At 52.3% G+C, this 27,890-nt stretch overlaps 2 protein-coding genes across 2 annotated transcripts; one reads left to right on the top strand and one right to left on the bottom strand.

Moving 5' to 3' along the window:
* The first annotated feature begins 20 nt into the window (after nt 1–20).
* On the top strand, nt 21–22,125 carry atad5 (ATPase family, AAA domain containing 5). Its single transcript, XM_031894542.1, has 23 exons — nt 21–566; nt 4,934–6,573; nt 6,878–6,965; nt 7,916–8,062; nt 8,197–8,338; nt 10,127–10,190; nt 11,259–11,437; nt 11,579–11,730; nt 12,059–12,212; nt 12,302–12,610; nt 14,178–14,274; nt 14,360–14,436; nt 14,605–14,747; nt 15,830–15,980; nt 16,215–16,385; nt 16,862–16,998; nt 17,158–17,251; nt 17,585–17,649; nt 17,741–17,924; nt 18,090–18,205; nt 18,614–19,401; nt 19,609–19,767; nt 21,570–22,125. The coding sequence occupies exons 1-23, from the start codon at nt 516–518 to the stop codon at nt 21,646–21,648; spliced, it is 5,187 nt and encodes a 1,728-aa protein (XP_031750402.1). The 5' UTR covers nt 21–515; the 3' UTR covers nt 21,649–22,125.
* Nucleotides 22,126–23,029: 904 nt separating this feature from the next.
* tefm (transcription elongation factor, mitochondrial) lies at nt 23,030–27,874 on the bottom strand. The gene is made up of 4 exons (XM_002943287.5): nt 27,750–27,874; nt 27,121–27,572; nt 24,481–24,630; nt 23,030–24,399 (listed from the first exon to the last, which is right to left on the bottom strand). Exons 1-4 carry the CDS (start codon nt 27,781–27,783, stop codon nt 23,974–23,976), a joined length of 1,062 nt encoding a protein of 353 aa, XP_002943333.1. The 5' UTR covers nt 27,784–27,874; the 3' UTR covers nt 23,030–23,973.
* Between the last annotated feature and the right edge of the window lie 16 nt (nt 27,875–27,890).

The following is a 27,890-nucleotide window of genomic DNA, read 5'->3' as shown; positions in this document are numbered from 1 at the left end:
TTAGCCCCGCCTACTAACAGCCACATGGGGGCAGGCTGTATGTGATATTGGAAGTGCCTGGCGGAAGGGGCTGGGTGCCAGTCTCTCTGGTACACTGGCTAACCATTGGATACACATCTGATAACAGCTCAGTTGTATGCATGGGGCACAGTTGGGGCACAGGGCTGCTGTACCAATCCCCACACACACACCATACTATGAGGTTCTGTAGCTGCCAGACACCGTTCCAAGCAATTGTTTCCTCTCATTCAATTCTTCCCGGAAGTGGCAGGTTTAGGCGGGAAGTTCCAGTTTGAGGCGTTCCGGGCGCTTACTGATGATGTCAGAATAGTGCCAGCCAATGGGGTTGCTCGCTGAGCGTTGTTCGGGAGCGCGCCTTGTGTGGGATTGGCAGTTGGTTGGTGCGCGCTCCCGTGGGGCAGGTTTGCGCGGGAAATTCTATTCTGCTTGTGGCTCCGGCTCCGGACTGGGGGTGTCGGTATGAGCCGCTGTGTGTGACTGAGCGTACCGGGGAGATGGTCGGGATACTCGCTATGGCCGCGTCCCTGGAGCAGTATGGATGCCAGGTGGGGCCTCTCTCTCACTGCGACTGGAGCTGCGCTTGTCTCTTGCCCGCCTGTCTCTTGCCCGCCAGTCTCTTGCCCGCCAGTCTCTTGCCCGCTTGTCATTGGGGGGCAGCTGGGAACTGTGCCTTCCCTACTGGTATGGGGGGGGGGCAGCTGGGAACTGTGCCTTCCCTACTGGTATGGGGGGGGGCAGCTGGGAACTGTGCCTTCCCTACTGGTATGGGGGGGGGGGCAGCTGGGAACTGTGCCTTCCCTACTGGTATGGGGGGGGGGGGCAGCTGGGAACTGTGCCTTCCCTACTGGTATGGGGGGGGGGCAGCTGGGAACTGTGCCTTCCCTACTGGTATGGGGGGGGGGGGCAGCTGGGAACTGTGCCTTCCTACTGGTATGGGGGGGGGCAGCTGGGAACTGTGCCTTCCCTACTGGTAATGGGGGGGGGCAGCTGGGAACTGTGCCTTCCCTACTGGTATGGGGGGGGGGGCAGCTGGGAACTTGTGCCTTCCCTACTGGTATGGGGGGGCAGCTGGGAACTGTGGCCTTCCCTACTGGTATGGGGGGGGCAGCTGGGAACTGTGCCTTCCCTACTGGTATGGGGGGGGGCAGCTGGGAACTGTGCCTTCCCTACTGGTATGGGGGGGGGCAGCTGGGAACTGTGCCTTCCCTACTGGTATGGGGGGGGGGGCAGCTGGGAACTGTGCCTTCCCTACTGGTATGGGGGGGGGCAGCTGGGAACTGTGCCTTCCCTACTGGTATGGGGGGGGGGCAGCTGGGAACTGTGCCTTCCCTACTGGTATGGGGGGGGGCAGCTGGGAACTGTGCCTTCCCTACTGTATGGGGGGGGGGCAGCTGGGAACTGTGCCTTCCCTACTGGTATGGGGGGGGGGGCAGCTGGGAACTGTGCCTTCCCTACTGGTATGGGGGGGGGGGCAGCTGGGACTGTGCCTTCCCTACTGGTATGGGGGGGCAGCTGGGAACTGTGCCTTCCCTACTGGTATGGGGGGGCAGCTGGGAACTGTGGCCTTCCCCACTGGTATGGGGGGGGGGGCAGCTGGGAACTGTGCCTTCCCTACTGGTATGGGGGGGGGGGCAGCTGGGAACTGTGCCTTCCCTACTGGTATGGGGGGGGCAGCTGGGAACTGTGCCTTCCCTACTGGTATGGGGGGGGGGGCAGCTGGGACTGTGCCTTCCCTAACTGGTATGGGGGGGGGCAGCTGGGAACTGTGCCTTCCCTACTGGTATGGGGGGGGGCAGCTGGGAACTGTGCCTTCCTACTGGTATGGGGGGGGGGGGGGCAGCTGGGAACTGTGCCTTCCCTACTGGTATGGGGGGGGGGGGGGCAGCTGGGAACTGTGCCTTCCCTACTGGTATGGGGGGGGGCAGCTGGGACTGTGCCTTCCCTACTGGTATGGGGGGGGGGGGACGGCCCCCCGGGGGGCAGCTGGGAACTGTGCCTTCCCTACTGGTATGGGGGGGGGGCAGCTGGGAACTGTGCCTTCCCTACTGGTATGGGGGGGGGGGGCAGCTGGGAACTGTGCCTTCCCCTACTGGTATGGGGGGGGGGGGCAGCTGGGAACTGTGCCTTCCCTACTGGTATGGGGGGGGGGGCAGCTGGGAACTGTGCCTTCCCTACTGGTATGGGGGGGGCAGCTGGGAACTGTGCCTTCCCTACTGGTATGGGGGGGGGGCAGCTGGGAACTGTGCCTTCCCTACTGGTATGGGGGGGGGGGCAGCTGGGAACTGTGCCTTCCCTACTGGTATGGGGGGGGCAGCTGGGAACTGTGCCTTCCCTACTGGTATGGGGGGGGCAGCTGGGAACTGTGCCTTCCCTACTGGTATGGGGGGGGGGCAGCTGGGAACTGTGCCTTCCCTACTGGTATGGGGGGGGGGGCAGCTGGGAACTGTGCCTTCCCTACTGGTATGGGGGGGGGGGGGGCAGCTGGGAACTGTGCCTTCCCTACTGGTATGGGGGGGGGGCAGCTGGGAACTGTGCCTTCCCTACTGGTATGGGGGGGGGGCAGCTGGGAACTGTGGCCTTCCCTACTGGTATGGGGGGGGGGCAGCTGGGAACTGTGCCTTCCCTACTGGTATGGGGGGGGGGGCAGCTGGGAACTGTGCCTTCCCTACTGGTATGGGGGGGGGGGCAGCTGGGAACTGTGCCTTCCCTACTGGTATGGGGGGGCAGCTGGGAACTGTGCCTTCCCTACTGGTATGGGGGGGGCAGCTGGGAACTGTGCCTTCCCCACTGGTATGGGGGGGGGGCAGCTGGGAACTGTGCCTTCCCTACTGGTATGGGGGGGGGGGGCAGCTGGGAACTGTGCCTTCCCTACTGGTATGGGGGGGGGCAGCTGGGAACTGTGCCTTCCCTACTGGTATGGGGGGGGGCAGCTGGGAACTGTGCCTTCCCTACTGGTATGGGGGGGGGGCAGCTGGGAACTGTGCCTTCCCTACTGGTAATGGGGGGGGGGCAGCTGGGAACTGTGCCTTCCCTACTGGTATGGGGGGGGGGGGGGCAGCTGGGAACTGTGCCTTCCCTACTGGTATGGGGGGGGGGGGGCAGCTGGGAACTGTGCCTTCCCTACTGGTATGGGGGGGGGGGCAGCTGGGAACTGTGCCTTCCCTACTGGTTATGGGGGGGGGGCAGCTGGGAACTGTGCCTTCCCTACTGGTATGGGGGGGGGGCAGCTGGGAACTGTGCCTTCTCTACTGGTATGGGGGGGGGGCAGCTGGGAACTGTGCCTTCCCTACTGGTATGGGGGGGGGGGCAGCTGGGAACTGTGCCTTCCCTACTGGTATGGGGGGGGGGCAGCTGGGACCCACTGATGGGGGGCCCTTCCCTACTGGTATGGGGGGGGCAGCTGGGAACTGTGCCTTCCCTACTGGTATGGGGGGGGGGCAGCTGGGGAACTGTGCCTTCCCTACTGGTATGGGGGGGGGGGGCAGCTGGGAACTGTGCCTTCCCTACTGGTATGGGGGGGGGGGGCAGCTGGGAACTGTGCCTTCCCTACTGGTATGGGGGGGGGGGCAGCTGGGAACTGTGCCTTCCCTACTGGTATGGGGGGGGGCAGCTGGGAACTGTGCCTTCCCTACTGGTATGGGGGGGGGGTGGCCCAGCTGGGGGCACCAACTGTGGCCTTCTCTACTGGTATGGGGGGGGCAGCTGGCAAACTGTGCCTTCTCTACTGGTATGGGGGGGCAGCTGGGAACTGTGCCTTCTCTACTGGTATGGGGGGGGGGGGGGGGGCAGCTGGGAACTGTGCCTTCCCTACTGGTATGGGGGGGCAGCTGGGAACTGTGCCTTCCCTACTGGTATGGGGGGGGCAGCTGGGAACTGTGCCTTCCCTAATGGTATGGGGGGGGGGGGCAGCTGGGAACTGTGCCTTCCCTACTGGTATGGGGGGGGGGCAGCTGGGAACTGTGGCCTTCCCTACTGGTATGGGGGGGGGGCAGCTGGGAACTGTGCCTTCCCTACTGTATGGGGGGGGGGGCAAACTGGGAACTGTGCCTTCCCTACTGGTATGGGGGGGGGGGGCAACTGGGAACTGTGCCTTCCCTACTGGTATGGGAGGGGGGCAGCTGGGAACTGTGCCTTCCCTACTGGTATGGGGGGGGGGCAGCTGGGAACTGTGCCTTCCCTACTGGTATGGGGGGGGGGGGGGCAGCTGGGAACTGTGCCTTCCCTACTGGTATGGGGGGGGGGGCAGCTGGGAACTGTGCCTTCCCTACTGGTATGGGGGGGGGGGCAGCTGGGAACTGTGCCTTCCCTACTGGTATGGGGGGCAGCTGGGAACTGTGCCTTTCCTACTGGTATGGGGGCCCAGCTTGGAACTGTGCCTTTCCTACTGGTATGGGGGGGGTGCTTTGTATGGGGGGGGGCAGCTGGGTACTGTGCCTTTCCTACTGGTATGGGGGGGTGCTTTGTATGGGGGGGGGCAGCTGGGTACTGTGCCTTTCCTACTGGTATGGGGGGGGTGCTTTGTATGGGGGGGGGGCAGCTGGGTACTGTGCCTTTCCTACTGGTATGGGGGGCCCAGCTGGGGGCAGCAGTAGTTATATGGGAGTTGCTTTTAGAGATTGTTAGCACTTAGTTGGAATGCTGGCTTCCCTCTAATGCAATAAGGGGCAGAGAATATTTACTGTATGGGCTTTGCCATTAGAGAACACTGACTGCTCATCTGTCCTTACTGTGTGTGTTGCTGTATGGGAGCGGCTGTGCAAGTGAATGTTTGAGGCTACTCCATTAGTAGCCCTTGCACAGTGGCTTTGCTCCAGGGTGCAGCAATGTACAGCTATAATACATGGTGTTTCTCTCCAGCTTTTATGGGTAATGTGTTTCCCAGGGTGCATCTAACCTTTATTTACTCCCCCAGCCGTGCAAGAAGCCGAGGAAGGAGGAGGAGGTGGCGGCTCCCATCAAAACCATCACAAACTATTTCTCCCCAGTGTCCAAGAGCCAAGAGAAGGTGCTTTCATCTCCCAGGTCCAACAACATAGCAGACTACTTTAAACGAAATTCTCCCACCAGTGACAAGGAGCACACTCCAAAAGCCAAAAAGGCAGCTAGCCAGCAAGACACCCCTCCGGCAGCCATCACCGAATCTACAGGAACAAGCGGCAGGCCTTCCAGGAGCAGGAAAAGGACTAATTTAGCTAAGAAACTGGGTGGGGTGAAGCCAAGGACGGAGTGTGACCTTGCCAAGAGCCAAGAGCCAGAGAGTGAGAATGTTTGTGGCAAAACTGGCTTCATGGGTAGCGATACAGCCGCATTGCTTGCTGAGATCTGCAGTAACAAATGTGACCTTCAGGATGGGCTTGTGGCTTCCACCACTGCTAGTACCCCAGGAGTAAATGATGCTCTACATAATGCTGCATCTAATACCAACATTCAGTCCAAGCTACGGAAAGCCAAACAGGCAAAAGCTAAAGAGGCCCAGCCGGTGATGCAGGACTGTGAGGCACAGAAACCACTCGTCACTCCGCTCACGTCTCTGGACAGCACCGGCGATGCTATAGACTCAAGCCTGGAGGTAAATGTAGGGGACAGCTTACATGGAAAGGACAGTGTTTTGGTTGTTTCTTTTGAAGAATTCATAAAAAGTCAGGGGGAAAAGGAGGCAGAATCAGCTTTAGAGGGAAATGATATAACGTCCAGTCTGTCAGGAGAAGATGTTCCAAATGAGAACCCTCTGAGAAACGAGAAATGGGCCCAGAAGCCTTCTCCTAAAACTGTAACTGTACACGCTCAGGTTCATGTCTCTCCTCCACTGTCCCATTCCTATTCAGCCACAACAGCGACAAAAAAAATCGCCTCCATTTTCCTGAAAAAAAAAGAATCCGAGGTGGATAAAAAAGCAGCCGAGCCTGTTTGTGAGCAAGAGCCTGCTGATCTCGTGGTACAAAAACGCAAATCAAACGTGGTTATCCTGGAGGATGACTTGGAGTTATCAGTGGTGGAAGTAGAAAACATCAATTACGCTAAGCACAAGAGCACTGTGGCTGAAAGGCAGCAGTTTATGAAAGCTTTCAGGCAACCCGGGGAAGCAGGGAAAAGTGCTGGCAAGAAATCTCTCAAGAACAAGAATCCAGCTGAGGTTTCTGCACAGGATGGGCCTGATGAGGGGCAACAGAGGGCATTGGCCAATAAGGGAGGATCTGAAGGGCATCAAACCAACCAGGGTGCCGATGATCATGAAGAAACCCTGGCTGTTAAGGCATTTACTTCAAAGACTGCAGGAAGTGCTGCCCCTAAACCGAAAGGCAAAAAGCTAAAAGTGCCCCGTGGCAGGGTTTCTGAGCCTTCCGAATGCCCGGCTAGTGCCATTAACCTGAGAAGGAGTTCAAGGCTTCGCACATGTGAGACACCTGCTCTAAACTCACCAGCCAAGGGACATTCCATGACTGACCTTCCTTTACAAATGTCCACCCCAAAAGGAAGAGTCCCCTGCCGGAAAAGTGATATTTACCGTGCCGAGGTCATTAGTATATCCACAGAGGCAGATAGTCCCATCAGGTAAGTAAATGTACAGCAGCCCATTATTACTCTCAGCTGGGATCTTTATATCTATATACGAACACGGCACACTCGCCTCTTATACATGCAGCTCAGGATTTCAGCCTCCTACTCAAAGCTTCACTCCCCTTTTCTGATATTGCACCCCCTGCTTTATAGTTACTTCCCATTGGCAGCAGTAGGGAGTTTGGGATCCTAGTAGAAAGCGACTGTACGTGAATTCTTTGCTAAAGATAAAGCTTTCCTGCTGCTGTTCGTTGGTGTTAATATATCTATATCTAATCTATGGCTGTGTCTCTTACAGAATGAGATTTACCCGCCTTAGTTCCAGAGCTAGAGGAAGAAATCAAAGCTTTGGGCCAGATGATCTATTCACCCCAAGAAGTAACCAGGTAAATGGTTGGTTTTTCTTACCAATATGCCTGCAAGGTTCAAAGATATTGGGATTTGCTTCCTTACTTTCTGTTTGTCAATTTATTATTATTTTTCTGTAGGTAAAACCATTATTTACTACTACTAGTTTTTTGAATCACTTACTTTTGGTTTTTTTTCCCTTACTTGGGGTAGAATGAGCAATGAATGTAGTTTGTATATGAATGGTGTCAATGTACATAATAGGCAGTAGTGGGTGCTTTAATAATCACTTTGGAAGTACTTACATCATTACTCACTGACACTATATATAGATTTTGAAGCATGAGATCCATCCAATGATTGCCCCTGAAGAAGTCACGTGTGGGCGGCGTAGCGCTGAGGGTAGCCTAGGAAGTGGGACGGAGTTGGCGGCTCATGATATCGTTGGGGAGGCGTTTGGGGAAACTTGGCATATCACTACCTCATGAAATAATTGATTCTGAATTAACAACCCTTCTCTTATCATGTGCTAATAATCTGCTTTAGCTTTCCGTGTGTGTGTATATATATATATATATATATATATATATATATATATATATATATATATATATATATATATAGATAGAGCGGACACATTAATTAGGCACCCATGCGTCTGTCTTATTAAGTTATGCTCTGAAATTATTTATATTGTAAAGATAGACTATTGAATTGAACTGAACAATACAGAGCATATGTTTGTGTTTTTAACCTTAATTTATTCCATAGTGTGTTATGGATTAATGAATTGAGATCTCATTCAGTGATTTTTGTGTATTTATATTATGAATTATTTTTAAAGTAAGATGAATTAAAGTTAAGTATTAAATATTAAGGATAAGCACAGAAAACCTGTCTTGTTCTGTTTATTCAGCTTGCCCATATTTCAGCAAAATGCTCTTCCAAGCTCGGTAGTTGGGATTTAATGACCATTTCCTTAATACAGGTTTTGGCTAGTTCCAAAAAAATAAAGAAGGCAAAGAAGCTGCTCGAGAAAGCAAAAGCCATTCAGCAGAATATTGGCAAGCCCGAGACCCCCAGGAGACTGTCGGCAAGGCAAGCAGCACGTTCTGCAGACAAGAAAGCTTTGCAGGTTCGTTACAGCAGGGGGGCTGGGCTGCTCATTGCCTGATATTGTGCTGCTTGCACTTTTCTCACCTTCATCTGAAATAGCGGCTGTGGCATGAAATATGAGTTTGTTCCAAATCTAATATATTTCAAATGTAGGGATCCATATTGATTGAGGATGATGAGACCCCGGAAACATCTTGCAAGGACCGTGAACTGGGAAGGAGAAACAGCCTACGGAGTGTTAATGATGTGTTGGGAAAGAGAGAGAAAATTCGAAAAAACTCAAATATATTAACTGGTAACAAGTGAAAAAAATATATTTCCTTATTGGTTACTATTATGCAGAAATTCATTTCATGAAAACAATCTTACCCTAAAAAATTGGTGCATACTACGCCCTTTAAATATGAGCAACCCTAACTGTCTCTGCACTTCAGTATTCAGGCAAATGCCTGGTATGAGCAGTCTGAAATGCACTCATCTCAGAAACCGCTACAAATAGAAAATGATTGTCAAATGTAAAATGGTTTAGAAGAGCAGGGGTTAAGTTTCCCTTGAACTCTCTCCCCTACTGTACCTGTTAGTCCTATTATCTCTGGAAATCTCTCCTCTCATTGTAGTACTATCTAGTGTATCCGTCTCCTTCACCAACTCTCTCCTCTCATTGTAGTACTATTTAGTGTATCTGTCTCCTCTCATTGTAGTACTATTTAGTGTATCTGTCTCCCTCACCAACTCTCTCCTCTCATTGTAGTACTATCTAGTGTATCCGTCTCCTTCACCAACTCTCTCCTCTCATTGTAGTACTATTTAGTGTATCTGTCTCCCTCACCAACTCTCTCCTCTCATTGTAGTACTATCTAGTGTATCTGTCTCCTCTCATTGTAGTACTATTTAGTGTATCTGTCTCCTCTCATTGTAGTACTATCTAGTGTATCTGTCTCCTCTCATTGTAGTACTATTTAGTGTATCTGTCTCCTCTCATTGTAGTACTATTTAGTGTATCTGTCTCCCTCACCAACTCTCTCCTCTCATTGTAGTACTATTTAGTGTATCTGTCTCCCTCACCAACTCTCTCCTCTCATTGTAGTACTATTTAGTGTATCTGTCTCCTCTCATTGTAGTACTATTTAGTGTATCTGTCTCCTCTCATTGTAGTACTATTTAGTGTATCTGTCTCCTCTCATTGTAGTACTATTTAGTGTATCTGTCTCCTTCACCAACTCTCTCCTCTCATTGTAGTACTATTTAGTGTATCTGTCTCCCTCACCAACTCTCTCCTCTCATTGTAGTACTATCTAGTGTATCTGTCTCCTCTCATTGTAGTACTATTTAGTGTATCTGTCTCCTCTCATTGTAGTACTATTTAGTGTATCTGTCTCCCTCACCAACTCTCTCCTCTCATTGTAGTACTATCTAGTGTATCCGTCTCCTTCACCAACTCTCTCCTCTCATTGTAGTACTATTTAGTGTATCTGTCTCCCTCACCAACTCTCTCCTCTCATTGTAGTACTATTTAGTGTATCTGTCTCCTTCACCAACTCTCTCCTCTCATTGTAGTACTATTTAGTGTATCTGTCTCCTCTCATTGTAGTACTATTTAGTGTATCTGTCTCCTCTCATTGTAGTACTATTTAGTGTATCTGTCTCCTCTCATTGTAGTACTATTTAGTGTATCTGTCTCCTCTCATTGTAGTACTATCTAGTGTATCTGTCTCCCTGACCAGGAATCCATTCCCCAACTGTCTCCTAGTTAAGCTCTTCTCATAGCCAAATGAAACCTCAGTTTAGATGTCCTTGTGTCCAAGGTAAAACATTTTTATCAAACAAGTTTCTTACAGATTTGCTTGGTCTAATACTAGTTGCTTGGGTAGCTTGTCTTCAGACCTTGTACCCTTATTGTAGATAGTAATACAATGTTTTTAAAGTGTAGATGAGGGGTGAGTTGGCTGTGATGCTAGTGCTGACAGCCCTCCCCCCAGACTCTCCTCCATTATTTGTGTTTCTGTTCAGCCTTTGTAGCTATGTGTAGGTTGCAGCATTGTCACTGTCTCTCTCTCTCTCTCACTCCTCATTTCTCTCAAAGGGCAAAGTAAATGTTCAGGAAAGAAACTAAAGAAGCACCCTTTAATCACAGTCATCGACGACAGGTGGGTTGTGTTCTTTTCTTTGCCTTGTGCATTGCTTGGGGGCAAGTTCTTGAGCTGCCTGGGTACCATGTTGTATATGAGCTATCAGTAGGGATAGTTTGTCAGTGGTCTCCATTGTGATAATTGGGTCTCGCTTATTCAACAGGCCATGGATACCCTCCTTCAAATTTACATATTCATGCAGTAACCCCTTCCTTGCAAACACCAATCACAATACAAGACATGTCTGCCCCAGAGACAGAAACTGCTGCCATCACCTAACAACCCTTTTCCCCCCATAGGGACAGTTGTGCTGTCAGTGCAGACATCTGGGGTTAAGCTTTCCCCAATAAGTATATATATTGCACAGCACCGATTGTGGATGTATTTGTTGGGAGTATTTGCCAGGGCCAAGTTTGATGGGCGCCTCAGGCACCCAGTGCATTTCCCTGCCCCCTACTGTATGCCCCCATAATGAGTGCGTGCACGAGTATGCTGGGGGGGCGGAGAGGGCAGGAAATCTGTTGGCACTGAAGATCTTCCAAGGCCTGAACTAGCAGAGCGCAGACAGAGGAGGTACGTACTCAGCACCCCCCAACTGTTGTGCCCTAGGCTCATGCCTTTTCTGCCTACCCCTCGCTCCGGCCCTGGTGTAATATATTATTGTTGGTAAGTTGCTTAGTTTTCCATTGTTATGCAAAAAATGTTTTTTGGGTAGATTTCCCCTTTAAGCATTTTAAAGTTAAGGGGTTTATATTAAACTGCCCTCTACCCCTTCTGTTAAATCAGCCTCTCCAACCAGCAGATCTTTTGGATTAAAGTGAATTAATCCCACTGAATGACTTGTGAGACTACTGCTCTTACCCCAAGTGTATCTGTTATTTGTGTCCTAAAGCAAGACTGGCGAATATATATATATATATATATCATTTATTTAAACACACACAGGCTTCTAAGTTTCCTTACTATCAGTCATCTGTTAATGAGACAGGTCATGGTGAAAGAGGAAACATGCACATGTAATTCCTATACTCACACAGCGCAATGGAGATATATTCATATTCTTCTGTTCACTGTTATCTTTTAAAGTCCAGAGATTTCTGAAAACTCCCTCGATGAAGAGCACTTCCGAGCGAAACGGGAATTCCTCATGAGTGGCTTGCCAGACTCCTTAAAGAGGCACATTGCAAAAACGACAGCACTTATGGAGGCCTATGCTCTGTCTGGCTCTTCCTTTCAGACTCTAGTACACGTGCAGCAAAGAAACGGTATGTGTGTGTGTGTGGGGGGGTTGGTCACTCTGAAAAATACATACAGTTTGTTAGCGTATTGGGAGTAAATGTGCATGATTCTAATGTGTAATTGGACTCCATACTAACTTCTGTTTTCTGTGCCATGTTCTTGTATAGATAGCCAAATGTGGGACATGCCTCCCTGCCTTCATCTTGCTGGCTTAGGGGACCGGAGCCCTGCTGTGCCTGATGTTGCCAAGCTGACCATGTCCCTCGGCGAGTTTACCTGTGTGAAGGCCAAGCCTGCCGCCCCCGTGGCTGCTCCTCTGGTTAGTGAGGTTACAGCAAATGGATTTGTCTATGAGACTGCAGTAGCCAAGGCAGAATAGGGCAATTACAGTTAGGCAGAGGTATAAGGAAGAAGTGGTTGTGGTGAAAGCGTTTTGCCTCCTATGGGGGTGGAATTTTACCCCAAATCAATTATACAGGCAGAGTAGCATTGTTTGGGGTTGGTGAGTTGTGGTTTGTGATATTCTGTTCTGCCCAAACCCTTTCCTGGCTCTCTTCCCTTTAGACTGTAACAGTATAATGCCACTCAAAGCTCTTCCGTTATGTTCTGACAGAATTGGGATGCACTTTTTCGCCTTTATCTTTCAGGTTTATAAAAGGCCGGTGTTTTCTGATGCAGCCAGAGACCTACTTTTAGAGGAAATTCGCTTTAGTAATCCTCAGTTTCCCGTAAAGAGGTTTCTCTCCATATTTCTTAAAAAGCAAAGTGATTCAGTTGCCCTTTTGGACTCTCACAAGCCAGGTTTGTGTTTCTTCTTACAGAGACTGGGGTGGTTCATTAGTGACTACTGTGTGTGCCCTTACTATCAGCACTTTCCACCTCCTCCCCAGGATTTCAGCCCCAGAACTCTGTCGCTGGCAGCAAAGTAACAGAAGTAATTCTTTGGGAGAATGGAACTCGGGGCAAGAGGAAAAGAAAAGATTCTCCTGGCAATAAGCCCAAAAGGAAAAGATCTGATGGGAAAGCTGCTGGGCAGAATGAAATCTGTGATTTAACGTCGTCTCCAGACGAGGCTTCCTTGCAACCTAGTACCCAAGCTGAGACCCGCGCTCCTGTTCAGAGGAGGCAAAAGTGTTTGGAGCACAAAACTACCTTAGAGCTGGATATACTTGCCCAAGAAAGGAAACCTGCTTCTACAGGTGCCCCTGTCTAATACTACTTTATTTTATTACTGGGAGACTGCTTCATATTGCAATGGTGGATACACGCTTCCCTAGTGTTAGGGTTTATATGTTTCTCTCTGTTTCTATATACCCGCCCAGGAAAGGAAACCTGCTTCTACAGGTGCCCCTGTCTAATACTACTTTATTTTATTACTGGGAGACTGCTTCATATTGCAATGGTGGATACACGCTTCCCTAGTGTTAGGGTTTATATGTTTCTCTCTGTTTCTATATACCCGCCCAGGAAAGGAAACCTGCTTCTACAGGTGCCCCTGTCTAATACTTCTTTATTATATTACTGGGAGACTGCTTCATATTGCAATGGTGGATATACGCTTCACTAGTTACATAGTTACATAGGGTTGAAAAAAGACCATTGTCCATCAAGTTCAACCCATCCGAGTAAACCCAGCACACAACCTATACTAACCAATCTATACACTCACATACATACACTATATATATACAACCAGTAATACTAACTGTAGATATTAGTATCACAATAGCCTTGGATATTCTGCTTGTTCAAAAACTCATCCAGGCCCCTCTTAAAGGCATTAACAGAGTCTGCCATTACCCCATCACTAGGAAGGGCATTCCACAGTCTCACTGCCCTCACCGTGAAAAACCACCTACGCTGCTTCAAATGGAAGCTCCGTTCCTCTAATCTAAAGGGGTGACCTCTGGTGCGCTGATTGTTTTTATGGGAAAAAAGAACATCCCCAACTGCCTATAATCCCCTCTAATGTACTTGTACAGAGTAATCATGTCCCCTCGCAAGCGCCTCTTTTCCAGAGAAAACAACCCCAACCCTGACAGTCTCACCTCATAGTTTAACCCTTCCATCCCCTTAACCAGTTTAGTTGCAGTCTCTGCACTCTCTCCAGCTCATTAATATCCTTCTTAAGGACTGGAGCCCAAAACTGCCCCCCATACTCACTGTATCTGCCCCCCATACTCACTGTCACTGCCCCCCATACTCACTGTTACTGCCCCCCATACTCACTGTTACTGCCCCCATACTCACTGTTACTGCCCCCATACTCAAGGTGAGGCCTTACCAGGGACCTATAAAGGGGCAAAATTATGTCTCATCCCTTGAGTCAATGCCCTGTTTATACAAGACAGCACTTTATTTGCTTTAGTAGCCACAGAATGACACTGCCTGGCATTAGACAACTTGTTATCAACAAAAACCCCCAGATCCTTCTCCATTAAGGATCCCCCCAACTCACTCCCATTCAGTAGATAGTTTGCGTTTATATTATTTCTACCAAAGTGCAGAACTTTGCACTTATCAACATTGAACCTCATTTTCCAGTTTGCTGCCCAGTTTTCCAATTTTGTCAAATCACTCTGTTAGGGTTTATATGTTTCTCTCTGTTTCTCCCATCAGCAAACTGTGCACACACGCACAACAGAGACAGGCTAGCCCCCCCCCCCCCCCTGGTCCTTGCAGTGCCAGAAGAATCTAGGCTTTCATTTTACTAATTCACAGTTTGTTTCCTTATTAGAAATCTGGTGATTCTCTTCTTTGCATTAGATGCTGTGTGTGACGATGTCCTGTGGACAGAGAAGTATCAGCCGCAGAATACTAGCGAAATGATTGGCAATTCTGCAGCCATTCAGAAGTTATATAGGTAAGGAATGATCCATTCTTCTGGTTGTTGTATTTAGCCATTGCGGTACTGTTTGATAACCAGTCTCCCTATGGCCTTTCTACAGCTGGCTTAAAGACTGGAAAGTCAGAGCCGACAAGGAGGAGAGAAGTCAGATGCAAAAGACAGAGAAAGAGAAATCGGGTATTTCCTACAGTTAGAGTTGCTTGTCTGTGTGCATTGTAGGATAGACACGTTGTGGGCACCATTTGGGAATAGTTGGGTTGGTCCGATATGGTGGAGCTGATACATGCAAGTTTTTGTTTAATTAGTAACAGTGCAGGCCTTAAGTGCTTCTTTCTCGTTACAAAGACACCTGGGAGCAGAGTGACTTTATGACGTTGGACTCCGATAGCGAAGAGGAGTCTCTCTGTAACACAGTACTGATCACAGGCCCTCCCGGAGTGGGTAAAACAGCAGCAGTATATGCATGTGCCCAAGAGCTTGGCTTCAAGGTAAATAAACCGGCTGCTATGCCAGGCCTGTGCCGTATCCTTCTATTTGTCTGTGTGAGAGCCTTTCTATCCCTCCCGGAGTGGGTAAAACAGCAGCAGTGTGTGCCCAAGAGCTTGGCTTAAAGGTAAATAAACCGGCTGCTATGCCAGGCCTGTGCCGTATCCTTCTATTTGTCTGTGTGAGAGCCTTTCTATCCCTCCCGGAGTGGGTAAAACAGCAGCAGTGTGTGCCCAAGAGCTTGGCTTCAAGGTAAATAAACCGGCTGCTATGCCAGGCCTGTGCCGTATCCTTCTATTTGTCTGTGTGAGAGCCTTTCTATCCCTCCCGGAGTGGGTAAAACAGCAGCAGCATGTGCCCAAGAGCTTGGCTTAAAGGTAAATAAACCGGCTGCTATGCCAGGCCTGTGCCGTATCCTTCTATTTGTCTGTGTGAGAGCCTTTCTATCCCTCCCGGAGTGGGTAAAACAGCAGCAGTGTGTGCCCAAGAGCTTGGCTTAAAGGTAAATAAACCGGCTGCTATGCCAGGCCTGTGCCGTATCCTTCTATTTGTCTGTGTGAGAGCCTTTCTATCCCTCCCGGAGTGGGTAAAACAGCAGCAGTGTGTGCCCAAGAGCTTGGCTTAAAGGTAAATAAACTGGCTGCTATGCCAGGCCTGTGCCGTATCCTTCTATTTGTCTGTGTGAGAGCCTTTCTATCCCTCCCGGAGTGGGTAAAACAGCAGCAGTGTGTGCCCAAGAGCTTGGCTTAAAGGTAAATAAACCGGCTGCTATGCCAGGCCTGTGCCGTATCCTTCTATTTGTCTGTGTGAGAGCCTTTCTATCCCTCCCGGAGTGGGTAAAACAGCAGCAGTGTGTGCCCAAGAGCTTGGCTTAAAGGTAAATAAACTGGCTGCTATGCCAGGCCTGTGCCGTATCCTTCTATTTGTCTGTGTGAGAGCCTTTCTAACCCTCCCGGAGTGGGTAAAACAGCAGCAGTGTGTGCCCAAGAGCTTGGCTTAAAGGTAAATAAACTGGCTGCTATGCCAGGCCTGTGCCGTATCCTTCTATTTGTCTGTGTGAGAGCCTTTCTAACCCTCTCTCTAGGTATTTGAAGTAAACGCATCATGCCAGCGCAGTGGGAGGCAGATCTTGGCACAGCTAAAGGAAGCCACACAGTCTCACCAAGTGGATCAGCAAGGGGCGAACTCCCACAAACCATGTTTCTTTAGCAGTTTCAGCTCCACAAAGTCTCCCAGTAAGTGAGGTTGTGCATGGCCCTGTTATCACACTAAGTAGACTGGCGATGAATAGAAGAACAAGTGAGGCACTACCCACTGGGCGAGGCACTATGCTCACTCAGCGTTAGGTGCCACTGACCACAGCAATCAGTCATTTCATATTTCAGCTTAAAGCCTGATCTGAAAGGCAAATACATACAGAGTCAGTTGCATATTGTCCCAGATTGTTATCTACCCTTTTTCACTTTAAGGAAAACTGAACTCTCCAAAGAATGTGGTTTCATCCCCAAGGAAACCGCCGGCCTCGCCCAGAGGCACAGGACTTAGAAAAGGGCTGGCACCAAAGTCTCTGGCAAATTTTTTCAAACCGCCTGCTAATAAGAGGACCGAAGAGAAACCCAATGCTGCAGAGGCTTCTAAAGGTACTGACTAACAACGGGCCGGGGGCTAAAGGGCATGTGGCAACTGGGTGCTATTACAGATCTGTGGGCTGCACTCAAACCATGGCCTCTAGTGTCCAGTTGTCAGACATGGCGGGATGCTTTCCTAGTTTTACCAGGGCATTACTGTGAAAGGCCAAATCATTTCCTTATTGTAGTTATTTGGCTTTATCTAACATCTCCGAGCAACCTCGCCCTATGGTTGGGCTTAGTGACCTTATAGGAAGGAGAGTAGTACTGCCCACCTGTATCTCACTCTTTCTGTGCTTACAGGCTCCCTTATTAGGGGACTTAGAATAGTAGAGCCAATCAGTGTGCCCATCTGTTGTGCTACTTAAAGTAAGGAGATGGTTAGGGCCCACCTGTATCTGTTATGCAGTCCCCTTATCAATATGCACTTGGAACAGTAATAATGAGGTTACATATCTGCAGTTAACAGGCCTATGTGCATTTTGCAGGAGTTGCCAAGGGTACGCTCAGACTGAGGGAAGCCGAAACTAAGCCACATAAGAGTCAAGATGCAACTGCAGAAAAAGAATCTGGATCAGAGGAAAAACACAGAAAATTTGCTACCTCACTTATTCTATTTGAAGAGGTATATTCACTTATTCATTATAAAGCTAAGTTGCCCCACACAGCGCTAATGCAGGGGCTCCTGTAATGGTGGTACCTGGGGCCCCTGCTGCTCTGTGGGATCTGGCAAGTTCCTGACTGGTCTGGCAACACTGCCCTCTCCTCTGTGTTATCATTGCAGGTAGATGTAATATTTGATGATGATGTTGGATTTGTGAGTGCGATCAAGACTTTCATGAGCACCACAAAGCGGCCGGTGATTCTCACCACGAGCGGTAAGCCCAGCCCCACGGCTGTTCTTTTGCCCAAGGTGCCAAATGAATCCACTGAATACTTAGTACTTACAGAGAATCTGCATACTGGGCCACTCTGTATATTTGTATATAGAACATTGTGCAAAGGCAGGGTACCTTGTGAATCGGCTGCTTCTGCAAATGGGGTGTGACTAGTAGAAGGCATACATTCTGTTAAAAAATATACTATTTAGGTAGTTTAGACACGAGCCAGTAGCCATTAAACATAGCAGCCAGTAGGGGAAGAAAGTCTTCCCTGGACAGGAAGTAACTATTCTCTCATTGTGTCCCCTTCCTATTGTGTCCCCCTTCTAGATCCTACATTTGGCTTCATGTTTGATGGCATCTTTGAAGATATTCATTTTAAAGCCCCTTCAATGGTAAGTTGCCTATTAAGGTCAGATGGTGGGTTCACATATAATGGGGGGTTCAGGGGCAGTTTGGGTTTGGACAATGTTCTTATTTTTACAGACCAATGTTGCCACTTACTTGCAAGTTCTTTGCTTGGCTGAAAACCTCAGAACAGAAACAAAGGATTTTCTTACATTTCTATCTGCCAATAAGTGTGACATCAGGCAGAGCCTTCTCCATCTGCAGTTTTGGGCCAGTAGTGGGGGGGGCGCACTGATAGAAAAGCCACCGCCGCAACTCTGCCGTAAGTACCTACCCGCCTCTTCTGTAATGTACATGTATGTGTGACCCAAGGGGGGCAATCCCGCACTAGATAAACTGGGGTTCTGTTTGTTTTGTTGGGGCTGCATGTGGATTCTTTCCATTGATGTCTGTTGTGCCATTTAATGCTGTTTCTCTCCTGTACAAGGCCAGCAGGGCGGCCCAATCACTGAGCTCCCAACATGCAACATTGGCTGCACAGAGAGTTTCATGGGTCTTAATAACATCATTTCACCGACAGAGGGTCTTCTGTCCTTTATAAAGGTGAGTGACTTTGATTTGCCTTTCAATTAACCCTGTATTATCTGTACTGAGTGGTGCAACTCACAGCCCCAGCTGCACTCACTAATCACATTCCCTAAGGTTTTCTGTCATTTCTCTAACTTTCTGCTGTGTCTGCACTAACTTTCATGTGTTTTATCTGTTACCCCAATGTTTCTATATATCTGTAACCTTGTTATGGGCTAAGGGGGCCCACCCTGAAGGCCAGTTAGGGGGGGATTTGGGGTGAGGGCTTATTTGTGCCCTGGGGAGCACGGTGACACCCCACAGTCCCTGTATATCTGTACAAATACACGTATATATTACACATACCGCCTGTACTCTAACAAACTGTATGTATATCCAGCAATTCCTGTTGTGCAGTTCATATGATATATTTTCTCCCTTTAGAATACCCAGAAACAAGAAGGGAATGTGCTTCAGCAGCTGCTTACTGAGTTCCAGTTGAACAATGTGTATTTTACACTAAGCAATTTGGAATTCCTTCTTCCACTGCCAGTTCATGTTGGCCCACCAGCTGTGCCCCTGGAGAGCTCAGAGTGCCCCCCAGCAGGGCTACAGCAGAATGGCACGGCTGATGAGAGCCCAATGAAAATGTCGGTGCAGATGAAAAAGAGAAAGAAGCTCCTAATCCTGAACGACAGTGATTTGTTTGATAGTGACTCTGTGGATGAAATATTTAGCTTGGTATCTGGTGTTCAATCCCAAAAGGAGGCAGAACAGAAAGGCCCCCCTGTAGCTGATAGAGGGGAATGTGGGGCACACCCTGCCTCTGAAAGGCACAGACAGGAGGGGCAGAAGGCCTCAGTGCACCACTGCCTGGGCTCGCTTGCAGACTTTGTGGATAATATGTCCCAGATAGACTGCTTTACATGTAATCCCATGGACCGAGCAGAGCTTTGTAATGGCAACTGGACTGAAAGTCGGATAAAAGATGGTTTGTGTGATGGGCTCAGGCTAGAGACCAGGGACTGGAGCAACAGGCAGAGCTCTGGGGAAGTCAGAGCAACCATAGAAGCTCTTGCCTTTCAGAAGTGTTTGTCTAACCTGTCGGCAGCCATTGCTCCATCACCGGAAACCTGCACAACATCCAGCCACCCCCCCACTGAGGCACTCACTCTGCACGTGTCTGAAGAGAGGGGTAATGTCTGCTTCTGCCAGGGGGAAACCAGCTCCAGGTAATTCTTATTCCTCTGACTAAAAGCATTTTACTGCCTTTGAAATGAGTAAAAGTATAGCATGGGCAGGGGTGTGGGGCAGGTGTAGGGAGACGTCGGGGTGTGGGGCAGGCGTGGGGAGATGGTGAGGGTACAGCGAGGCAGGTGGGGGGAAATAAAACCAGCTTGGAGAGAAACAGCCCCTCCATTGTACTGTTTGTGTTGCAGTGTGGCAGAGAAGCGTCTGGCTGTGGTTCGGACAGTTCTGTCCAGCAGATCTTTCTTCAGTCTGGGCAACAGGCAGTGCAATGTAACGGAGTACCTACCCGCCCTGCGCTCTATGTGCCGCTCCCAACGACTGAAAGAGCAAGAGAAAACTAAGAGAAGGTGGGTGCCCTATTCTCACACAGCACTTCACAAACTGCAGGGGGTGCTACTCAGCCTGCTTACAGCAGTGATCCACAACCAGCGGCTCGGGGGGAACCCCTTGGATATTGCTCCCAGTGGCCTCAAAGCTGGGGCTTATTTTTAGATTGCTGGCTTTGAGGGAAGTACACCCAGGTGTACTGCCAGACTGAACCTCCTGTAGGCTGCCGGCACCCATAGGGGTTATCACATAGCCCATTGTAGCCCTTATTTGGCACCCCCAGGAATAGTTCTCATGTATGTGTTGCTCCCCAACTCTCTTTACATCTGAATGTGGCTCACAGGTCAAAAAGGTTGGGGGTCCCTGGGTTACAGGAAACGCAGCTTGGCGGCAGCGGCGGGACACCTACAGCAACCTTTTATTGGGGGTCCCTGGGTTACAGGAAACACAGCTTGGCGGCAGCGGCACACCTACAGCAACCTTTTATTGGGGGTCCCTGGGTTACAGGAAACACAGCTTGGCGGCAGCGGCGGGACACCTGCAGCAACCTTTTATTGGGGGTCCCTGGGTTACAGGAAACACAGCTTGGCGGCAGCGGCGGGACACCTACAGCAACCTTTTATTGGGGGTCCCTGTGTTACAGGAAACACAGCTTGGCGGCAGCGGCACACCTACAGCAACCTTTTATTGGGGGTCCCTGGGTTACAGGAAACACAGCTTGGCGGCAGCGGCGGGACACCTACAGCAACCTTTTATTGGGGGTCCCTGGGTTACAGGAAACACAGCTTGGTGGCAGCGGCGGGACACCTACAGCAACCTTTTATTGGGGGTCCCTGGGTTACAGGAAACACAGCTTGGCGGCAGCGGCGGGACACCTACAGCAACCTTTTATTGGGGGTCCCTGGGTTACAGGAAACACAGCTTGGCGGCAGCGGCGGGACACCTACAGCAACCTTTTATTGGGGGTCCCTGGGTTACAGGAAACACAGCTTGGCGGCAGCGGCGGGACACCTACAGCAACCTTTATTGGGGGTCCCTGGGTTACAGGAAACACAGCTTGGCGGCAGCGGCGGGACACCTACAGCAACCTTTTATTGGGGGTCCCTGGGTTACAGGAAACACAGCTTGGCGGCAGCGGCGGGACACCTACAGCAACCTTTTATTGGGGGTCCCTGGGTTACAGGAAACGCAGCTTGGCGGCAGTGGCGGGACACCTACAGCAACCTTTTATTGGGGGTCCCTGGGTTACAGGAAACACAGCTTGGCGGCAGCGGCGGGACACCTACAGCAACCTTTTATTGGGGGTCCCTGGGTTACAGGAAACACAGCTTGGCGGCAGCGGCGGGACACCTACAGCAACCTTTTATTGGGGGTCCCTGGGTTACAGGAAACACAGCTTGGCGGCAGCGGCGGGACACCTACAGCAACCTTTCATTGAAATCCTTTAACATCTTTGAAAATTGAAAAGCCGAGTAGCTGTCAGTGAGCCAATAGTGGGTTACTGACTAGTAACGAGTGGCTATTTCTGTTACTGTTCCTATTGCCACTGCAGTAAGTTCCGTTCTAGTGGCTTCTAGTAGTTATTGTGCTGGAACTTTCCCTGCAACCAATAGTAGCATTTATGGAACAAGTAATGCTACTATTGCAAGTCGTTACATATTTGTGTCTGACTTACACATCGTGCCCCCCATATTATACTGTAGTGCAAGGGTTTTCTCTTCTAATAATACTCAGCCTGCCCTGAATCTGCCCAATTGCCCCACCCATGGGAACAAAACAGGACTGTGTCTGGGAATTAATTCTTTTATTCTTTCCCCCCCAGGTTTCTCCATTATTTTGAAGGCATCCATCTAGAATTATCTAAAGCAACAGTGAGCAGCCTGGCAGCAGCCTTTCCTTAATGTGTTTAACTGTGCTGGGGCAGTCGGTGCTACACATTCCCCTCAAACTGCCACCCAGTGGGACTGCTGTAGCGCCTTCCGGCGCCCAATAGCGTGTGTGTGTGTGATTGCGCCATAACGTGCGGCTCCATTGCGGGAGGTCTCTCTGTGGCTTTGGAATTGTATCAGAGAGAGCGGAGCCTCCGTGTTACTAATTGTAATAACAGTGTTGGGTCAGTACCAAACAAGGCCGGGCTCCTATATATGGCAGGGCACATACTCTGTACTATTCCATGTTGGAACACTATAGTGAGCTGTGTGCCCGCCGGCTGCTAATATACTGAGGTGAGTGCACTGTGTATACATGTAAATTTCCTTTGTACAGTTTCTATAGCAGCTCCCTGCTGGCTCTCTGCCTGGGCAACCCTGTATCATACAAATACATTTTATCTAATCATGTGCAGCCTTTTTAATAATATTAAATGTTTTACAAAATAACCTCCTTTTGTAGTGTCATTCTCCAGGTGGCAGTTAATGCCCCTATGGGAGGGGGTGGGATGCACATAGAATAGTCTCCGGGCGGCAGTTAGTGCCCCTATGGGAGGGGGTGGGATGCACATAGAATAGTCTCCGGGCGGCAGTTAGTGCCCCTATGGGAGGGGGTGGGATGCACATAGAATAGTCTCCGGGCGGCAGTTAGTGCCCCTATGGGAGGGGGTGGGATGCACATAGAATAGTCTCCGGGCGGCAGTCAGTGCCCCTATGGGAGGGGGTGGGATGCACATAGAATATTCCAGCTCACTGCCCTATCTCCAGGGGGTGTTACTGCCTAGGGGGCAGAGCTGCGCTCCCCACAGGGTGCCCTATAATCCAGTGTTTGGGGGTGTTACTGCCTAGGGGGCAGAGCTGCGCTCCCCACAGGGTGCCCTATAATCCCGTGTTTGGGGGTGTTACTGCCTAGGGGGCAGAGCTGCGCTCCCCACAGGGTGCCCTATAATCCCATGTTTGGGGGTGTAACTGCCATGGGGCAGAGCTGCGCTCCCCACAGGGTGCCCTATAATCCTGTGTTTGGGGGGTGTCCGTGCCTAGGGGCAGAGCTGCGCTCCCCACAGGGTGCCCTATAATCCCGTGTTTGGGGGGTGTCCGTGCCTAGGGGGCAGAGCTGCGCTCCCCACAGGGTGCCCTATAATCCCGTGTTTGGGGGTGTAACTGCCATGGGGCAGAGCTGCGCTCCCCACAGGGTGCCCTATAATCCCGTGTTTGGGGGGTGTCCGTGCCTAGGGGCAGAGCTGCGCTCCCCACAGGGTGCCCTATAATCCTGTGTTTGGGGGGTGTCCGTGCCTAGGGGCAGAGCTGCGCTCCCCACAGGGTGCCCTATAATCCCGTGTTTGGGGGGTGTCCGTGCCTAGGGGCAGAGCTGCGCTCCCCACAGGGTGCCCTATAATCCCGTGTTTGGGGGTGTAACTGCCATGGGGCAGAGCTGCGCTCCCCACAGGGTGCCCTATAATCCCGTGTTTGGGGGGTGTCCGTGCCTAGGGGCAGAGCTGCGCTCCCCACAGGGTGCCCTATAATCCCGTGTTTGGGGGTGTTACTGCCTAGGGGCAGAGTTGCGCTCCCCACAGGGTGCCCTATAATCCCGTGTTTGGGGGTGTAACTGCCATGGGGCAGAGCTGCGCTCCCCACAGGGTGCCCTATAATCCTGTGTTTGGGGGGGTGTCCGTGCCTAGGGGCAGAGCTGCGCTCCCCACAGGGTGCCCTATAATCCCGTGTTTGGGGGTGTAACTGCCATGGGGCAGAGCTGCGCTCCCCACAGGGTGCTCTATAATCCCGTGTTTGGGGGTGTAACTGCCATGGGGCAGAGCTGCGCTCCCCACAGGGTGCCCTATAATCCTGTGTTTGGGGGGTGTCCGTGCCTAGGGGCAGAGCTGCGCTCCCCACAGAGTGCCCTATAATCCCGTGTTTGGGGGTGTTACTGCCATGGGGCAGAGCTGCGCTCCCCACAGGGTGCCCTATAATCCCGTGTTTGGGGGGGTGTCCGTGCCTAGGGGCAGAGCTGCGCTCCCCACAGGGTGCCCTATAATCCCGTGTTTGGGGAGTGTCCGTGCCTAGGGGCAGAGCTGCGCTCCCCACAGGGTGCCCTATAATCCCGTGTTTGGGGGGGTGTCCGTGCCTAGGGGCAGAGCTGCGCTCCCCACAGGGTGCCCTATAATCCCGTGTTTGGGGGGGTGTCCGTGCCTAGGGGCAGAGCTGCGCTCCCCACAGGGTGCCCTATAATCCTGTGTTTGGGGGGGTGTCCGTGCCTAGGGGCAGAGCTGCGCTCCCCACCAATAACCCAGTGTTGAAGGCCTAGAAGACGGCCAGTTCATAGAAGGCAATTGCCTGCAATAGGGCATCACACAGCTCCTCGTTCCTGTTCTGCCCCCGGGGCTGCAAGTGGTTCCTATATCGGAAGATGGAATCTGGGGGGAATCGAACCCTGGGCTGTTCCTGGGCCGCGCTGTTAGTGAGTAGCTGCTTGGCAATGTCCAGCCCGCTGGTGCGCGATTCTCCCACCATGAGATCAAAGTGCTTGCCCACGCTGCTTCTCGCCATGCTCAGTACCCTGTGCCCTCCGTCGGCTGGGCGCTGCCCACTCAGCATGGCATAGAGCATGGCTTCCACTGTGCGCATATGTAACATTACTGGGAACAGGCTGCTGTTCTGCATCGATATTCCCGGCTTCTCCAGAACGTAGAAATCTGCCTGCGGCAACTGGGAAACTGCTGCCGAGACCTGTAGGGGGAGAGATTGCGCCACTTACTGTTAGGGGCTGTATGTAGGGGGGCGGGGCCTATGTACCACAGCTCTACTCACATCCTCCAGGTACACGTGAGCAAAGTAGGGCCCCTTCATGAAGCGGAACCATTCCTGCTGCTGCCACTCGTACACAGTCATGGAGCGCCCCACGTGGGCCCACGCCATTTTCTTTATTCCAAACACAATAGACACTATGCTTTCCGTAGCCTAGAGAGAGAAGGGTCATTTATATTTAAGGCTTAGCTTTCCCTTTCCCAGGCACTGCAGCCACTCACACTACCCCAAGGTCTGGCCTTATTCTCTCTCTGCCATGTGATACTGGGTCTCGCCCAATTGCTTTGTACTGCACCTCCTCATTGTCAGCGATGTCCCTGTAAGAGCAGGGGGGGCGCACTAGGGGCACAACCACAATTTCCCTTCAGTTACTGGCAAAGCCTAAAAATACCCAACCCCTAGGCCTTGCCGTTAGTCAGCACGGGCACTGGCCAACACCCAACCCCTAGGCCTTGCCATTAGAGCGCGGGCACTGGCCAATACCCAACCCCTAGGCCTTGCCGTTAGAGCGAGGGCACTGGCCAATACCCAACCCCTAGGCCTTGCCGTTAGTCAGCACGGGCACTGGCCAACACCCAACCCCTAGGCCTTGCCATTAGAGCGCGGGCACTGGCCAATACCCAACCCCTAGGCCTTGCCGTTAGAGCGAGGGCACTGGCCAATACCCAACCCCTAGGCCTTGCCGTTAGAGCGAGGGCACTGGCCAATACCCAACCCCTAGGCCTTGCCGTTAGAGCGAGGGCACTGGCCAATACCCAACCCCTAGGCCTTGCCGGTAGAGCGCGGGCACTGGCCAATACCCAACCCCTAGGCCTTGCCGTTAGAGCGAGGGCACTGGCCAATACCCAACCCCTAGGCCTTGCCGTTAGAGCGAGGGCACTGGCCAATACCCAACCCCTAGGCCTTGCCGGTAGAGCACGGGCACTGGCCAATACCCAACCCCTAGGCCTTGCCGTTAGTCAGAGCGTGGGCACTGGCCAATACCCAACCCCTAGGCCTTGCCATTAGAGCGAGGGCACTGGCCAATACCAAACCCCTAGGCCTTGCCGTTAGTCAACGCGGGCACTGGCCAAACCCAACCCCTAGGCCTTGCCATTAGAGCGAGGGCACTGGCCAATACCCAACCCCTAGGCCTTGCCGTTAGTCAGAGCGCGGGCACTGGCCAATACCCAACCCCTAGGCCTTGCCATTAGAGCGAGGGCACTGGCCAATACCAAACCCCTAGGCCTTGCCGTTAGAGCGCGGGCACTGGCCAATACCCAACCCCTAGGCCTTGCCGTTAGAGCGCGGGCACTGGCCAATACCCAACCCCTAGGCCTTGCCGTTAGAGCGCGGGCACTGGCCAATACCCAACCCCTGGCCTTGCCGTAAGCGGGCACTGGCCAATACCCAACCCCTGGGCCTTGCCGTTAGAGCGCGGGCACTGGCCAATACCCAACCCCTGGGCCTTGCCGTTAGAGCGCGGGCACTGGCCAATACCCAACCCCTGGGCCTTGCCGTTAGAGCGCGGGCACTGGCCAATACCCAACCCCTGGGCCTTGCCGTTAGAGCGCGGGCACTGGCCAATACCCAACCCCTGGGCCTTGCCGTTAGAGCGCGGGCACTGGCCAATACCCAACCCCTGGGCCTTGCCGTTAGAGCGCGGGCACTGGCCAATACCCAACCCCTGGGCCTTGCCGTTAGAGCGCGGGCACTGGCCAATACCCAACCCCTGGGCCTTGCCGTTAGAGCGCGGGCACTGGCCAATACCCAACCCCTGGGCCTTGCCGTTAGAGCTCGGGCACTGGCCAATACCCAACCCCTGGGCCTTGCCGTTAGAGCGCGGGCACTGGCCAATACCCAACCCCTGGGCCTTGCCGTTAGAGCGTGGGCACTGGCCAATACCCAACCCCTGGGCCTTGCCGTTAGAGCGCGGGCACTGGCCAATACCCAACCCCTGGGCCTTGCCGTTAGAGCGTGGGCACTGGCCAATACCCAACCCCTGGGCCTTGCCGTAGAGCGCGGGCACTGGCCAATACCCAACCCCTGGGCCTTGCCGTTAGAGCGCGGGCACTGGCCAATACCCAACCCCTGGGCCTTGCCGTTAGAGCGCGGGGCACTGGCCAATACCCAACCCCTAGGCCTTGCCGTTAGAGCGCGGGCACTGGCCAATACCCAACCCCTAGGCCTTGCCGTTAGAGCGCGGGCACTGGCCAATACCCAACCCCTGGGCCTTGCCGTTAGAGCGCGGGCACTGGCCAATACCCAACCCCTGGGCCTTGCCGTTAGAGCGCGGGCACTGGCCAATACCCAACCCCTGGGCCTTGCCGTTAGAGCGCGGGCACTGGCCAATACCCAACCCCTAGGCCTTGCCGTTAGAGCGCGGGCACTGGCCAATACCCAACCCCTAGGCCTTGCCGTTAGAGCGCGGGCACTGGCCAATACCCAACCCCTGGGCCTTGCCGTTAGAGCGCGGGCACTGGCCAATACCAGCAGCCTAGGAGTAAAGTTACTCTCCCAATGCCCAGCTTCCTGTGCCAAATACAATGCGGTGGCAGTAGGGGCTACAGAAACACAGGGAGCCCTGAGAAGTACGAACACCCGCAGACTTGCGGTCAGTGGGGGACCCACAGCGAATAAGCCCCAATACAAAGCCACGCCCACCTGGAGCCTCTCTGTGGGGACGTCGGGCTTTATGAACCTGCCCCTGCCCTCCGGCCGCCGCTCCTTCTGGGCGTCTCTCTCCCCGGGGCTGAGGATGGAGTCGAACACTTTCACGGTGATTTTGTGCTGGAAGTGCGGCACTGAGACAACGCTTCGCAGGTCTAGGAATGGCCCATGCTGCTCCCTGTACTGCACAATACTGGCGGCTCTCTTGCCCCGGAGCAGCTTGATGGCAGCCAGCTCACTGTGGGGGGCAGTATTGAGCACATGGAGAATGGTGTCCGCTTCCTCCTCGGTGTAACTCAGGCTTCCGTCCGGCTCAGCGGCCTCCGCTCCGTCTGCCCTTCCCTCCGTGTCCAACCGGGCCGCACACTGGGCCGCACACTCCGAGCAATGTACGTGTCTGTGCGGGGCAGGCGGGGCCGGGCCTCTGCGGAGCAGCACTCCTCTCCCTGGAACACACACATACATATCCATTCCTACCAGCAGGGAAGGGCCGATTATACAGGGGCAATGGTCTCTTCCGGTATCTCCGGTACGGGGCTTACCCAGGGGTAGGGGTAAGGGACACAATGGGAAGGCACATTTGCCTCTATGAGGGGCAATAACAGAGAAGGGACCAACATTACCTGCTGCACTGAGGAGCTGAAGGCACCTGATCATCCTCCAACCACTTTACTTCCGGTCCGTCCGACAACCTTCATCCGCCCGCAATAAGCGCTGCGCTTCTACAGTTCCCCCGGAAGCAGCATGTGGGGGCGTGGTCACCT

Source organism: Xenopus tropicalis, chromosome 10 (assembly GCF_000004195.4).
Source record: "Xenopus tropicalis strain Nigerian chromosome 10, UCB_Xtro_10.0, whole genome shotgun sequence".
NCBI lineage: Eukaryota > Metazoa > Chordata > Amphibia > Anura > Pipidae > Xenopus > Xenopus tropicalis.
This window is presented reverse-complemented; position numbering and strand designations above follow the sequence as displayed.